Source organism: Sceloporus occidentalis, unplaced genomic scaffold (genome assembly GCF_023333645.1).
Source record: "Sceloporus occidentalis isolate IW3139 unplaced genomic scaffold, rSceOcc1.0.p SCAF_80, whole genome shotgun sequence".
NCBI classification, from domain to species: Eukaryota; Metazoa; Chordata; class Lepidosauria; order Squamata; family Phrynosomatidae; genus Sceloporus; species Sceloporus occidentalis.
This window is the reverse complement of record NW_028317060.1, coordinates 4,156,353-4,173,724: the sequence shown is the minus strand read 5'-3', so window position 1 is coordinate 4,173,724 and position 17,372 is coordinate 4,156,353. Positions and strand designations below refer to the sequence as shown.

General features: G+C 36.9%; 1 protein-coding gene across 10 annotated transcripts in view; it reads right to left on the bottom strand.

The window, feature by feature from the left end:
* The window catches only part of LOC149285345 (receptor-type tyrosine-protein phosphatase delta-like), a 123,971-nt gene that overhangs the window by 81,023 nt on the left and 25,576 nt on the right, over nucleotides 1–17,372 (bottom strand). For 7 of the 10 annotated variants that reach the window (XM_089495484.1, XM_089495485.1, XM_089495486.1 and 4 more), the window contains exons 1-2: nucleotides 12,432–12,569; nucleotides 10,126–10,267 (exon numbers count right to left, since the gene is read on the bottom strand). Coding sequence is in view for 3 of the 10 variants with exons in the window: in XM_089495479.1 (XP_089351605.1) it covers nucleotides 10,126–10,267; nucleotides 12,432–12,577 (288 nt within the window). In the remaining 7 variants the exon portion in view is untranslated. Of the gene's footprint in view, nucleotides 1–10,125; nucleotides 10,268–12,431; nucleotides 12,578–17,372 lie in introns of those variants that run through there. The other 3 variants (XM_089495479.1, XM_089495480.1, XM_089495481.1) reach the window with 1 other exon arrangement.

Below are 17,372 nucleotides of genomic sequence, written 5' to 3'. Positions count from 1 at the left end.
AACATTTAGGAACATGAAGCTTTGTGAAATTGTGTTAACTGGTTGTAATTTTGTTTCTTAAATTGTTCAGTTGGTGTTCAACGACCACCAATACAATAAATTACCAAACGTGGTGTGTGAAAATATTCTTCACATGTCACCTTCACAGCTTTTACTATACAGGGTAACATCAAGAAGAACGTTTAGAAGACCAAGTCTTCTTTCAGGACCTTCTGTCCTGTATGTTCCATAACATACCAGCTACTTTCTAATGAAGAGACGCTAGACTTCCCTGAACTTTAGATGCTCCGCCACCAAGGTGTGAGATTCCTCTACCGAATTCAGATATTTACTCCATGTAGCTATGTTTATGGTAAGATCAAGTGGCATTCCCATGTCTGTGAAGGCTAGTCCAGCCTTGATTAGATGCTTGCTATTGAGAAATGTAGTCATATACTTTTTGCCAACTAAACATCTACTATAGTTATAGTTTAGAACTTTTTAAGCTTAATTTTAAGCTTGAAGCAGCACATTTTTTTTCCAAAGCATTCTCGTTGATATAATGAAGCATTTATATTCATAATAATACATTAAAGTGGATATATATTAACCTGACATTTTCATTTGAAAGCTTCAATTACTATAAATAATAGGCAATAAGCTTAATCAAATTTGTGAAACTATTAAATTGAGATGGGAATTGGAAAGAAGAGCGGATGGAGCGTGCATTTATGATTTAAATTTTTTTTTGAGATTTTTGGATAATACAATCCACAGAACAGCTCATTATTCCTACTAAAGGGCAGAGCAGTGTAAATGTGTTCTGAACAGCAGAAGGTCACGGGGATAACGCTCCATTCCTACATGCACGTTTGGTATAAACTCGTATCGCAGAGGCAGGAGAGAGGCAGAAGAGAATCTAAAAATTGATAGGCAGTAAAATAGATGAAATGTTCTAGAGATGTCATTTGCGATAGAGGTTGATCCAGATCCCATTTTGTTTTATAGGTTTGTGTTCTTCTTGCCAAATTTCATGAAAATGAGCTAAAAAGCCATTTAAAAAACATCAAATAAACATTCTTTTTATTACAGGGAAATGCAAATATCAAGTCTTAACAAGTAAACCTAAGGTCTGTAATTTTAAAGCTGTAATAACAATAACCTTAGGCTATGTTTCCATTTTGTGGTTTTTGAGTTTATGAGAAGCAACTGTTACTTTTTTTTTGTCTGTCATTTGAGCGAAACACTTATATTTGCAGTAACACAGTGGCAGAGAAATGAAGCCCTGGTAAGAGGTCAGAGTTCTAGGCACAAGTAAATCTTTATGTGTAGGAAAAAAACTTACCTTAAGGGGAAACTGCAGCTCTAGAGCTGCAATGTACTGCCCCCTCAATGGCCTAATTTCCGTGCTACTTTCAAAAGCACCAATCAGTACATGAATGTTACCACTTAAAAGAATAGAGCTTTCTATATCTGCGTATGAGACACTCTGAAAATCAGGGCTGGGGCTGACTGCTGATGAGTATGGCAAGCAGGGGATGTGTTCAACTGATCAGAACCGGAATCAACAGAAATTAATATACATATTATTTTGTAATATGATAAGATATACAAAACAAACAAAAACATCTTAATAACATGCTCTTCTCAGGGGTAGCCAACAATGAGGTCATCTACTACTGATACTCAACTAGCATACAACTGGAGAAACATCACGGTATTTCCGCAGCAGCCAGAAAGTTTACCTGTAGGCTACCTCTGCTCTGTACATGTTCCAAGAAACAAACATAATTAGAAGGTTTTGCTGAAAAAAAGGTTTCTTCCACATAGTATTACAGTTATTCAGTGTTACTAAATTGTGTATTTTGTTGAGAGCCCCAGTATGGAAAAATATAGAAACTATGATGGAAAGCTAAACGTGTTGGGTTTTATGCACAGATTGGGTACGTTATATGTATGGATCCCTGGTGTGGAGCACTTGGAGACCAGGGTGGGCCATTGCTTCAACTCCAGTATTGCAACAGACTAAAATTCCATGCCAGGTTTTGAAAGTTCCCTCCAGGACTTTGATGAACCCTGCAATGGTTCCTGCCTTAAAAAAAGAAAACTCTTATGTAGCCCTATAGAATTGGGAACAGACCTGGAAACGTTTAAGGGTTTTACACCAAGGTCACACAGTGTGGAGATGTCTGTTTCATATTTTACACTAATAATATCTCCACATTCCAACTGACAACTTTCCTACTTGTATATAACAGCTGAAATACCTGTTTGAATACGGATGGCTTAATTCATAATATCTTATATTCATAAGATATCTAATATGAATATTTGGAGACATTGCAGGGTTAGCTCATTCGGAAACTTTCCAAGTATGGTCATTAATTGTGAAGCATAATATTGATTATTATTAATTATACAAAAAGGGAACTGGTGGGGCATGATTTGATCATACCAAGTACAACCCACCATACTCATCCAAGAGATAAAACGACCCACCCTATCTGGCGAAGACCCTTGCCTTGTACAGGCCATAACCCCTTACACAAACCATAGTATTGTGGCTTATATCAATTTTGAGTGTTATGGAAGGACAGCATTAGAAAACTTTGTGTATGGTTGCTGGCATTGAGAGCACCATAGCATGACATTGTACTCAAACTGATCTCTGTGCTCTCTTCTACGGGACCAATATAAATAACTGCAGGGGTCTGGTGTTACTGTTTGTTGCCACTGCAGCAGATGCCATTCCTACACTGAGCTTGCCCCTTTACCATCGAGCAATATTTATTTTTTTACCAAAAACCTTCCTTGTATAGACAGGTGAACCAGACTCAACGCCACCAAATTATTAAACCCTCACATATGCCCATTTGACTTAACTACCCAAGAAACAAACATAATTAGAAGGTTTTGCTGAAAAAAAGGTTTCTTCCACATAGTATTACAGTTATTCAGTGTTACTAAATCGTGTATTTTGTTGAGAGCCCCAGTATGGAAAAATATAGAAACTATGATGGAAAGCTAAACATGTTGGGTTTTATGCACAGATCGGGTACGTTATATGTATGGATCCCTGGTGTGGAGGACTTGGAGACCAGGGTGGGCCATTGCTTCAACTCCAGTATTGCAACAGACTAAAATTCCATGCCAGGTTTTGAAAGTTCCCCTCCAGGACTTTGATGTACCCTACAATGGTATAGGTGATGGCCATTTAAACCCCCTCAAACAACAGATTCGGGGAGACGGGGGAGGAGGTTCCCCTGTGCTCCCCAGGAGTGGCTCTGAAGATAAATCCCTGACCCAAGTCTGCCAGGATCTGTGTGTGCTCTCTGGGGGGAGGTTTTGCAGTGCATGGCTTAGCTGGGTCTGGCACGGAGGTTAAAATTAGTGGATGTTTAGGCTGGTCGGTCTGGGCCAGCAGAATATACGTTAGAAAAGGCTCCAATTGAGAGTTTATTTTAATAATTTCGGTAAATAAAAGTCACAGTGTGCCAGAAATATAGGTACCAATAATCTGCACATACATACCATATGCAAGTCATAGAAGAATAATGTCTGTACAATCTTATTGTAAAATCTGCTGATAAAAAGGTCCTACATTTTTAAGCAGTTTTTATGCAGATAGCTAGAAACACTCATATGGAACATTGTGGGGACAAAAAACAATAACCCACAGCACTTCTCTGTTCAGCCAGAGGAAAACGAAGGACCACTTCAACTGTAAAGTGTAAAGGAAACAGGTCTTAACCTTTTTACTTTCTCCTGATTTCAAAATGCATTAACACTTCACCAACATGAGCGGCTCCAGGAGGAGGTAAATGTTCTAAAACAATTCTCAGAAGGCAGAGAAATAAACCTCAAGGATATATCAGCAAAATAAGGAAGCAAAAATAAATTACACAGAGATTCCAGCCAGCTGAGCCCAAACAAATCCATACTTATTGCTAAATGCACAAAGTAATCTGTTAGCCCTTTGTACCCTTCCTTACCCATTATCCGAAAACAATTTTTTATTGTCTGCCAATCAGATTTGTAGGCCTACATTATTCACACTTTTAGTTAAAGAAACCAATCGAAAAAGATTTCATACCAATTTGTGGCTTTGCAACCTTTCTCCTTCTTGTCGGTGAAAAAGCCAACCGATCACAAATGAAGAAATTACGGCAAAAGCCAATTGCTCACCTCCAATACTTGTTCCTTTTAGATAACTCATTTTCTAAACAATAAAAATGTCCACAATCATTATGTGGGATCGTAAATAGCCCACATTGAAAATATGCATTAAAATGACTTCATAGAAAACATATTATTTTTATTATTGACTGTCAAATGGTTTGAAAACAAAACAAAATGTAAAAAAATCACACTTATTCCTCTTTTGAAGCAATCTGTGAAAGAAGGGGACATTATGTGCTGATTGGTAACACTATATTTAAAGAGGAACATTCATATCCAAAATTAAACTATAATCAAGATGGCACAAGAACAAAAATAACACAGGCATACCTAGGACCTTCGCTACCTCTTCTGGGGGAAATGCCCTGGTATATGAACTGGCCATGCACAGGGTTAGCTCCGGACAGCCTTTAGTGGGGTGCCCAGACACTACTGCCCCATTCCCCCTGTCTGAGGAAGGAGAAACTGACCCAGAGACCCCGGAAGCAGCACATAACCTGCAGATTCCAGGTCAAACATGAAGAGTTTCCAAGTACACACCAAGGTCACTTTCACATTAATAATTAAGTGAAAACTAGCAAAAGAAAACAAAACAAAAATGTTGTACACGGGTGTAAGAATTAGGGTTGTACATAATCTGGAATTTGACAGTTCCCCTAAACACATTTGAGCTGTATTCACTAAGCGGGAGTGTGGAGAAAGGTTGCCATTTAAACTTACTTCCACTAAATATATTCCCTGTCAGCTTCTTTTGCATCAAGAGCTTGGTTAGCCCTTCATAATCGATAGTTAAATTAGGGATAGTCTTGATAATACATGCCTTGTTGTGAACTATTATTATGCAAGACCTGGTCAGCCATTCTTGCGGAAGGAAAACATTGTGATATATTAACCTAGAGTAGGTTCATCTTCTCCTTTTTGTACCAGTTTGTTATTGTTTGTGATTTTAAATTTGTCTTATGGACTCAGATTGTAAAGCACTACCCAATCTGCGCTATATATATATAGATGTAAATACAAAGTATAGAATTAAACAGTGCAAATTTAACACCATAAAGTTATAGAAATAGCCATTAAATCTCTATCAATAGGGTACAACATCACATAAAAAGTCTTGGCGAAGCCCCGCTTCCTAAAACAAAAGTGCCCCTTTTAGGCCATTTCAAATGTTGGAGGGTATGATCTATGTATGTAAAGCAGATACTTCAATGGGAAAAAAAACTAATCTACATAGGCAGCCATACAAGATTGAAAGAACAAGTAACAAATCTTTATAATGATTTTTTTTTTTTCATGATTTTTTCATGATTAGATGGATAATTTAAAATAATTTAATACATTAAACTTCTATTTACCCGATTGGATCTGTTAAAATGAAACACGTTTGCTAAAAGATTTCTGTTTGCGATTAAGCTAGTGCGTGGTAAATTCATTAATATACTGTATTACTGAAGAAGATATTGACCTTTTTGTAGCTGAAGGGGTTTGTACGAGATTGAAGTAGAGAGATTAATGCAAGCCTCGTCAGTCAACAAGTACAACTACTGATAGTAATACCTGTAAATGAGATCAAACATACTAAATTCTAATGCCACATTCTACCCCACAGGAATCATGAAAGGGTTTTTTTCTGTAGTCTTCTTTAATCCTGATCGTTTGATTCTTCTAATGTTGCACAGCAAATAAATCTCCATGCCTTTTGCACATCTATTAATGTTAATCATTCAAGACATGCAAAGTCCTACATTTAAATCTCTAAATAAAGAAGTTCATTTTTTTTTGACGGACATTAAAATCTTCTTTAGCAGTACGTCTCGTGGGTTATATAATCTGTTGCGTTCCCGCCTTGAAAAAGAAAACTCTCATGTAGCCCTATAGAATTGGGAACAGGCCTGGAAACGTTTAAGGGTTTTACACCAAGGTCACACAGTGTGGAGATGTCTGTTTCATATTTTACACTAATAATATCTCCACATTCCAACTGACAACTTTCCTACTTGTATATAACAGCTGGAATACCTGTTTGAATACAGATGGCTTAATTCATAATATCTTATATTCATTGTATATAACATTGCAGGGTTAGCTCATTTGGAAACTTTCCAAGTATGGTCATTCATTGTGAAGCATAATATTGATTATTATTAATTATACAAAAAGACAACTGGTGGGGCATGATTTGATCATACCAAGTACAACCCACCATACTCATCCAAGAGATAAAAAGACCCACCCTATCTGGTGAAGACCCTTGCCTTGTACAGGCCATAACCCCTTACACAAACCATAGTATTGTGTCTTATATCAATTTTGAGTGTTATGGAAGGACAGCATTAGAAAACTTTGTGTATGGTTGCTGGCATTGAGAGCACCATAGCATGACATTGTACTCAAACTGATCTCTGTGCTCTCTTCTACGGGACCAATATAAATAACTGCAGGGGTCTTGTGTTGCTGTTGTTTGTTGCCACTGCAGCAGACGCCATTCCCACACTGAGCTATTCACATGCCAGTTTACCATCGAGCAAAGTCCTCATCTGCGAAAGCTGCACTATTCTTATAAGTTTTGGTTATCAAGCATGTTTATTTGCATTATAAAAACTAAGTGTATAATATGTTTAGGCATCAACACTTTTCCTGTACTCTCAGATTAAAACATTCTTGAACATTTCCCTTTTAGGTCAGTTAGTTTATAGAACCCATCTTGGTATCAGAGAGTTGGAAGACGTAATTTGCTAAGAGCACTGGAAGGGCTAATTACTCTACACTTCAACCTAAAGTGACATAGTGTTCACGCACATAAAATTGGGATGCTTCAGAAATATTATTCAGCATACAACTTTGATGGATGAATTTCAAGTAATTACCCAGCATGTTCACTCTTTTTGTTTAATTGAAGCACTAATAAGTTGCACAAAGAGCTAATTTAAATCTATTAACAACTTTACTTAAGAAGAAATTTGATGGGCAAAAGAGGACTGAATTAATCTTTTCCCAGTAGGACTACAGAGGTTAAGGCACGTTGGCAGGGTCTTCCTGGAAATATCTGTTCTATGGGGCTAATTCATCACAGTAATTCAACACAGGCATCAAACGAGTGAAGAAAAGTGTCCTTAAAGCAAAAGCACAACTGTGTGCTTTGCCAATCATATCACCCATTTCTGGAAGGAATTGTATTAAAACTTATCAGAAATAACATATAAAGTGTGATTCATTTATTTGATATTGTCTTGAAGTTAAAACCAATACTGCAGTTGGGTTGATTATTCTTAATTTTTTTAGTTAGACATGCATCAAATGCCCCCCATTCTCAAATTGTGTCCATATCGACAAAAGAATTAGGCTAGCTATTGAAAGAAAAGGAAAAAAGCCTTGGTTTTGTTTGTCCGTCTGATGGGCTCCCAGACCTCTACCCATAATTCCCCCTTCAGAATAGGGTTCCAAAAGCTCCCCAGTCCCTTTATATGCTGAATGAATGTAAAATCTTGAATGCATCACACCTAGTGGTCTCCTCCTATGGGTCATCATCAGTGTGCTGGAGATCCTTAGAAAAAAGTACTTATCGACAGTTCACTTTATAATCATTGTTGGATTTGTTAAAACGCTAAGTGAGTAACAAGTCCAAATCTGTCATACACAGGAGGGAAATAATCTACAAGTTTAATCACTATGATTATGCACAGTCTTCAAGTAATATATGTGACCTTTCAAACAATTCATTTGCACCTGAGCTGATTAGGGCTGATTATGATGATTGATATGTTCCTCTCTGTAAATTAAATGTATTTTAAATGTGCTGTACATTTTAACTTTAATACTTCAAAGAAAGTATTTTGGCATTTAAAGGTGCAGGTAATGCAAAAACTGCACAGAGATTTAGAATTCTTAATAAGAGACAAACTTTTATCATATGTGAAACTTCTAATCAAACACACACACACACGCAAAAAGATACAGGTAATGGCCCAAATCCTGAAACCTGCGCAGGCCATCGCGGTGACCGTACATTTCATAGCTATGATGGCAAACCAAAATGGGGAGCCCTGCTTTCGATAGAACGACCTATAATATCTTAACATTCTTTTATACATCTTATGGGTTAAGGAAATTTCAATATTTCCAAAGCACAATCAAAAATAATAAACTGGACAATGAATTTGAGTTGGCTTCAAATTAACGGCACTTATTGATATTCTTCTGAATAGCCGAACATTTGCTACTTGCACTGATAAAACGTTAAAAATGTAAGCTGTTAGAAATAAGCATTGCCGCATATTTTTTTTTTTTTTGGCTTGCGTATTCCCATTGTTTAAAAGTGTTGAGAAGAAAGAGAAAAACAGGAAAACTAAACGAAAACTCTGCTTTGTGCCGCTGTCACTCAGCTTCCTGTGCCGGCTAACCAGCAGAGATCACTTTATAGTAAAGACTTGAAAGTACTATTTTCACAGCAGGAATAACCAAGTTCATCTCCAAAAAGAGGCGTTAATAAAATATAACTGTAATAAACATGGTAATGCTTGTCAAAAGGTTACAAACCACCAGCTTAAGCATTTTTTTTTCGTCACCTTTTCTTTTTACAATAAGAAGAATGCACATTTTATAATACCTGCTGTTTGAAACAATTATATTCCTTCCTCCGTCGAGTTTGTGTGCGTGTAGGCCTTGCTGTATGCCTATTTCAGCGACGACCTCACCTCTAGCTCTACTGATTACTTCAATTAAGTGGTAAGGCTACAAAATTGTCAAATTCAATGAAGGCCCACCGTGTTTTATAAAGCAACAGACAATAGGTAGTTAAAACGTGGGGTTTTCATACTTGGACCAATTTGCAGTTAAAGCGTGTATGTTGTCAGTGATGTCATGCAGAGCTAACGCTATCAAAAGAAATCTGCTTAAACATTTTTCAATCTGTAACTGTTTTTGTGATCTGTCTGCCTACTTTTTCATATTTTAATAATAACAACATGTGGCCAAAAATGGTGCCTGACTAGGGAGTTGAAATGGTGAAGGACACTGTTTATTTTATTTTGGGTTTCTTTTTCTAGTCCTTGTATTACTGTAAAAATGTCCATATTAAATATATCATCCTCTCAATATCTTTGATACTGCAAGTTCATTTTGTGATGTCATAGAGCGGTTTGGATTTCACAATACATTATATTTTCAGAGTGCTAAAAGATTTTGTAGCGTTTAATATTGGGTTTCGTATGGCATTAATTATGGCATGATAAAACCAGATAAACTGGCTAGCTAAACTCACACCATTTTTTTTTATCAGATTACAAAATGTTCTAGCTCTGTTATCTCAGCCTAATCTAGCAGACAAACTCCTTATCATACTGCCTGTGGTAAACAATACAATAGCTCAATGTTAATCACCCAGCAAGAATAATGAAAGTATATGGCGGAAGGGACTTCATAGCATTGCCTTAAAAATCAGCTCAGTGTGGTGACTGAGTGGGAAAAGCCACCTAAAATATCACACGACTGACAAGAATGGAAGCCTCCAGTTGTGCAGATTAAGAAGGACGTTTACTGGAACAAAATTAGACAAAACTAATTTTTTGGTCAATCCCAACCTGCATTATTCTATAGAGCACTGTTTTTTGCTGAAGTTCAAAAGATATTTTTCTTTCTGTGGGACTTCCACGTTAAGATTTTGTGGCATTAAATGTTAAACCTATCGCTCAGAGATGGTCACTAGTCAAATAAGAATGCTGATTAAATTAATTAATTTAATTCATCAAACTACTTTGAATAGGGAAGTTTCTCTAGCGCTACTGTACACATTCATATTACATAGCATTAGGAGTCTGAGGGACACAACATGACCGATACATATTACATGTTCTCCATAATTTCACAGTATGTTAGCCTATTTGTAAATGCAATAAAATAACAAAAATACGCAGTTTCATAAAACATAACTATATATCAACTAAGTATACAGCTGGGTTGTTTCCTTACCCCGTAAAACTACGAGCCTGGTAGTCACACTAACTTCTCCAACACTGTTGGATGCAACACATTCATAAATAGCCTCATCTCTTGGTGTTCGCAGGGGTTGTATTCGAAGAACAGATCCTGATCCATCATCAAACTCTATTACCTGTGGAAGAAAAGTAAAGCTGTCACAGGTGTAGTTGGTATTGATGATGTATATGACAACACGTGGCTCAATGTGAATTAAAAAAGGCAGAAACTAAGGGGTCAGATCCAGGGCTCAGATCCAGAACCTTCTCCCAATGGGGTCCTGGGTACATAGTGAACTAGCTGGGTGCTTGGGGTGTCACTTGGGGTTGCGAGTCATTTGTGGAGAAACCTATAGGTATCAGTGTGCAAAGTAGGGTCCTGTTCCAACTTTACCTCAGCTAGCTCGCAAATTAGGAAAGTAAATTGTTTTTTGTTTCCTCTGAAGGTTCAATCGCTTAAAACAATGTAGTTATTATTATTAAGTACTCATCAATGCCCACTTTTGTGTTACATCACTAATATTTCTGGTAAAAAGAGAAGATTTTGTATGATTAAAGCATTATTTCTGAGTAGGGTTTGGGCATTCAATCACAGTAGGAATGATCTTTCTAGTGCTGCGTGTAGTTACAAAATTGTGAAATTCAACAGAGAAGATGGAACAGCACCTGTAATGTTGTCAGATGATTCTGAAACTCAAAAATGTTATGGTACCTTGGAACAGGTCGGAAATACTTTTTCTAGACACTAGGTGCAGTTCACTCAGTAATGTAATGCTTTTACAAAATGCTGGCACCTTTACCTGTGATGCCATCAGATATCGATAATTTTTTTTGCAAAGTTAGACTACATAAACAACATTGGCTAAGCTTTGGAAACATGTAAAAACTACCACATCTTATACTAATGTAACTTGTACATTCTCAATTTCAATATCATTTGTAAAGTTCTGTAACATCTTAGGAACCTCCCAATGATACACACAGTAAAACGGTTCATCATTCAATATGGTCTGACATATAAACTTTATTTTGCATTTGTAATATTTCCTATCCATTACAAACTACAGTCAGAAAAGATATCCTTTACAAACTCTTTCCATTTTGGAACTTTAAAATATTTTCAATAAACATTTTTTAAAATAATAAAATAATAATAAAGCACAGTGCTTACACCTAAAAACGCAGACAACAGGTCCGTCACAGTATCAACACCTATATGACAATCACCAAAGAGACTGCTGACAGGAAAGTTAAGGGAGGGTTGTGTTTCAGCTCCTGACTTCACTATGCATTAGAAAAGTCCAACCTCAGTGAGCTTCTGGTGCAGGAAGAGCTTGGTTGGCCCTGTTTAATATGTAGTAAATAAGTGACATATCTTCAAAGTCTCCTTATACGTTGAACTGTATATGGTGGGCCAGCTCAGTCATTCTTGGCAACCACTGTTGGTCCTTTATAATGAATAGTGAAGCGAAACCACAACTCTCCTGCAAACTTTCTTCACAAGTTTCCCTTTAGTGAGTAAACCCATTTAGTTCATGTAGTACAATGTTAAGCCGATACAGTTACATGGTGCGATTGCTTTAGATAGTTTTTTTCTATTACTGTTGCTGCCACCTATGGTCATGTTAAGGGACTCAGTGAGGCAGCACTGTTAAGTGCACCCTGGGGACAATGCTGTTGTTTGCCATGTGATAATTTACATGAATTTTAGAAATGATTCTATAATTTCATATGAAAAAAATAGTTTCAAATGTATAAAAAGATACAATGGTCCTAGGTATGTTTTTTTTTTTTATTTCTGAAAGGTTCTGCCAGCTGCGAAAAGGCATAAGCTCTGTGCTAAGCTGCTCAACATTAATAGACAAGAAGCAACATGCAGGGAGTGGATTTGCCAAAGTATCAATTTAAGCCAATGAACAAAATAAAAAAAACATAATTTAACTTTTATAACTGAAGATTTGCATAGACTTTTCAGATATTATTGATATAAGGCTGTCATGAAGATCATATTTTGGCATTGTCAGATGGAATGAAAACTCTAATTTTAGTTGGGCAAATAATTTAAAATATCTCCAAGTATAGTAGTTTACAATGCCTTGCAGAAATTTTGTTTAGAATATTTATTTCAACCAGTAAAGTTTCTTTTCCCCCTAATAAAGTATATATTTCCATTTGGATAATGGGTTTTATTATTCGTTTCAAAAAGCCTCATATCATAAAAAAGATGAATAAACGAGATTCATTACACAACTCCATGCATGTGTAATCTTTGTCGGAGGAACAGAACAATGGACCTAATACCTCAAATCTTTGATTGCTGACTTTCTTTCCTTTTTTATTCCAAACAATTTTGGGTCTCGGGTCTCCAGTAGCTTGACAAATGAAGGACGCTACTCCCCCAGAAATACCAGTCTGATCAACAGGACTTCGCGTAAACCTTGGCGGTACTAAAAGACATTAAAAAGAAACAAAATATTAGACAAAAATCACTATAGAACATTTAAATGCATTTTTATTTTTGTAGTTGCTGGATATCTTGGTAGTTGCAGTTCTATGGCAGCTCATGGTTACCTGTTGCCTACTTCTTCACAATTATGTTTTCACTACAGCTTTTTCACATCACCCAATCTCAAGGTTTCTTATACGAAGAACAGAAAAACCCTTATCTGTGTGTTAACCCCTATTAACTCCCACCGCCTTTTCTCTGAAGCTGATACGTTGAACATTCAGCCATTTTCTTCTGGCGACTCTCATTCCCATAACTAGTTATAGGTATACATAAAATGAGTGGCCTATTTCCAATTACATGAGTGATTTTTCTTTTCTTAATACTTTTTTCATCCTTTTCTTCTGAACAGGCTCATACTTGCCTCCCAAAGCCAACTGATTATTGCTAGAAGTACTATTATTAAAGTGTTCTTGCAGTAAGTGGTTATTTGATGGTGTCGCAATGTGAAGGATTGCTTTTAGATCAAGAAAACCTGGAGAAACAGCAGTCAAAGGCTAGAAAGTACTACTTTAACACCCTGTGTAGTCAGGTATTGGAATGTTTTTTCCTTAAAAAAAAAATCAATAAAGTGACTTCTGCAGGGGACTACCTAATATTTAACCAATGCTGCAATCCTTTACGTTTGGACTTTTGATCTCATTATATAAGAGGCTGTCATAACATTCTACAAGGGTTAATTTACTGGTGTTTTTCATGGGGTTAACAGGAAACAGCACCCTAAATTATTACGCTATACAACGTGGGCTGATGTGGCCCTTATAACATGTGAAATTTGGCACGATCTGAAGATGCAAGAGAAGTTTATAGACACGGGGGGAAACACAAGTCATACCCCAGGGTAAGTAATACAGCAAATGCAAGAGACATGTAAACTTGCAGACATCACACATATCTTGAATCATGGACTCATTTGATTTCATTGCATACGGGTCATACAAAGACATGAAACAACCATATATTAAACCTTTTAACCAGAGACAGCACAGTTTTTCTTTTTATGAATCATACTGTAAAATGCATCTAAAATCAGGTTTCTTACATGAATATTTAAAACAGCAATATGGAGTCTCATGAATGATTTCTATCTATGCATATTTACTTTTTCAAAGCATTGTTTTATGTGAATAAACGCCAACGCAAAACCAGAAATATTAATGAACTACTTAACTGTGCTTTATAGATGAATTTCCAGTATTTTGTTAAACATTCTTTGAGTTCTACAGAAGTAACCAACGCAATCCCATCAAACCATCTCTCTTTCTAAGAGTAGGTTTATTTTCATTTGGTAGACTAATAAAATCCATCAATAAATGCCTGTATCCACCCTCGTAAAGCAATGTCGCCTTTATGTTACTTTCAGTAGCATAGACAAGCAAGCGACTGCCACAAGTCTAAGGCACTTGTTGTTGACTACGTAGCTCACATCCAGGCCACAGCTGCTAGGCTCTCCGGTGGCAAATACAATTAATACTGTCAGGATGCAACCTATGAACATAAGGACATCCCTGTCTGTGAACACTATGTAGCCTGTGATCCAACAAAAACTTCACAGCACACTTCATTAAGCAGACCCTGACAGTGGCGTGGGAACTTTCCAAGGAAGTGAATGGCATCATTGAAGGAACCTGATAGGCTACAGACGCTACCATGACTTGCAACATCACTCAGTAGGTATTGAACTACATATGCTTTCAAGTGATCATTTTATTAAAGTGACACATCTCTTCTGCATGCCTCGCCAGCAAACCATTCATTAAAATGGTAAAACCATTCATTAAAAAGAAGAATAAAAGGTTTAGCTGCAGTGAAATGCCCCCTCTTTGGTGCTGGTTTAGCACCCCTGATTGGCTGCCTAAAGTAGCCAACCACTGGCTAGAAAGCACTCTTCACTCAAATTAGCAGAAGCACTTTATGTGCATGTGCACTGGGGGACAGTTGTCATTGGTTTGTGTAATTTATGGCACATACTGAAATATACAATGCATGCCCATCTTTATGAATGCTTGTTTCAACAGCCTTTCACAATATGATGGCAATATTTAAACAATAAATGATAATAAAATAAGAAATCATCATTTTATCAAAACTGCATTTTTTATTTACTGTTATCTGTTTACTATTATCTTGTCTAATATTAAAATTAGTTGGATGATCTGTGACAAATACGCAAAACTAGAAGAAATCAGGAAGGGGGCAAATACTTTTTTCACAGATATATATATATATATATATATATATATATATATATATATATATATATATAATATTGTATATAATGACATTATACAACTAAAGAGTTATTAAAAAGTACATCTTATATACCTCCTGCTTTTGCGTCTAACAGCTAAAGAAGTTTTTAGTAGACAGCCTTCATGTCTAATTCACTGATCTATCATCATTTATAACATCAATTACATAGCTAATCACTGGAAGCTATCATTTAATTCTGTTCTAGCTTGTACTTAAAATATAAATGCAAATTATTAAATTGAGCAAGACTGATAATTAGGTAATTTGAGGTAAAACAAAATGCAAGCCTGCATATCTACATACAGCCAACCATAATAAATTAGGAGCAGGAAAAACATGGATCATACACTTTTGATTTAAAATCAGGTCATGGTTGGGTTTAGTTATTCAGTTTTACTTTATCCTTACTGTTTTATTAAAGAAAATCACCCGCTGAACAGGTTTTATATGGGTATGAAAAATGGGGTTTTATTTTGCTTTTTTTATTTTTTGAAACCTCCTGGGTCAAAATCCCTACAAATGTAGGAAGCTGAAAAGAAATTGTAAATTGCCTTTAGTAAAAACAAACTCACAAGGCTATTTTGTTCTGTACCTATGATCTAGAAGCAAGAATCCAAATGCTGCGAAGGATGCTTCAGTTGGTGACACGGTTAATGTTCTTGGACAGAGAGTGTTATATTTGGATAAAGACTGCAAGACTTAGGTTTCAATTCTTGGATGGAGAGTGCTATGTTCAAATAAGGAGTGCTAAGCCTTAGAAAAACAGTGTTACGATTAGATAAAGAATGAAAAACCATAGTTATAAAATGTTTTCATTGACATAGACCTAAACTTTAAACATGATTATTGAACCCTTTGATGTGCTGATCATTCAAGTACAAAAAAACTAAGTTAAGGGAAAACTATTGCCGTCACAGTTTTTAGCAAAAATAAATTCATTAAATAAAACTACACATAGCTTCCATGATTTGTTTGCCAACCAGTGTAACTGTTTTGGAGAGATTAGTTTGAACGTTCAGCTCATGCATTTGACGATTGGTGGCAGCCTGTGGCAGAGCCTGCATTAATAAACTTATTTGCCTTTTCCTCACCCTACCCTTGCAAAGTCTCCCTAAACCTATCAACAACCAAATAGGCAACGCCAGAGAGATTGTTTTAACACAGTAGTTTCTGGCATATGATTTCTGCGCATCAACCAATTCATTATTGCTTAATCTGACTCCAATAAAAAATACATATTTTAATAAAGAGCAAATATGTAAGAGTGGAGTAACCAGTGGAAACATTTCCACTCCAGGTTTGTAGCAAAGTTCCACATTTATCTGGAATCGTTTTATTTTCTACGCTGCACATGTAAACAGGGCCGGCCCAAGGCAAAATGCCACCTGGGGCGAATTTTAAAATGTCGCCCCCCCCCCCTTATCTACCCTTCCTCTCCCTCCGTCCCTGCCGCCCCCCCCCCCCTTGTACTTACCTTTCAGCAGTCCTGCGGCGAGTTTCCCTGTTCGGAACACGAACAGGAAGACTCGCCGCAGAGGATAGAGGGGCGCCGAGCGGGTACTGACAGCTTGGTAAGCGAAAACCACTCAGCGCCCCTTTCTCTCTCTTTCGCTTTAAAAAAAAAAAAAAAAGGGCTCAAAAGTGCCGCCTGGAGCGGTTGCCCCACTCGGCTCCATTGTCGGGCCGGCCCTGCATGTAAACATAAGTAAGAAGGTACAAGTAACACAGTAGAGGTTTGGCATTAGTAAATGTGCTTTACTTTAGGGTAATGTGAAGCAGAAATAATAGAATGATTAGTAATAGAATGATAGTAACTACTATTAAAGTGGATATGGAAGAGAACCTTAGATGCGGAATTAAGAACTAGACAAAGATTATGAGAGCCGCTAGTTCATTTGCTAGAGTGAGAGTCTTTAGGAGAGTTGCCTTGTGGACTTCCTTACTTCACTATGCATTATGAGGGGTCAACCACTGGAAGCACCGCCTGTCGATACTTATCCTGACCTGCAAAATGTATAGTTAAAATTGTGTGTAATCCAGACAGCCTGCGCTATACACGGCCAGATCAGAACTTCACTCAGGAGAAGCTCAATGGTGTTTGGTTCTTCATAATGAACAGGTACCATAATCTTTAGGGAAATGGACCTACAGACTCCCTCTTTGGTGAGTAAAAGCTTGGGTTGCAAAGGAACATGCTACGGTAACAGAGACTTAAATAATTACTCTATATGAGCAGTTTTAGAGGGTTTTCCTATTGTTTAAACTGGCAGAAGTGGAGAAGTCATTATGGCAATCAACTGAATGTTTCCTCTGACTATATGCACCAGTATTGCTTTATTAGAAGCACACCGGATCCTGCAATGCACAGTGCTGACGTGCAGGCCCACACACAAGCTTATTTGGTTGCAGATTATGCAAATTTAATTACAAGGGAATTCTCGACGTGCTGTGCACAATAAAGTGGTGAGCACAGCAGTGGGCAT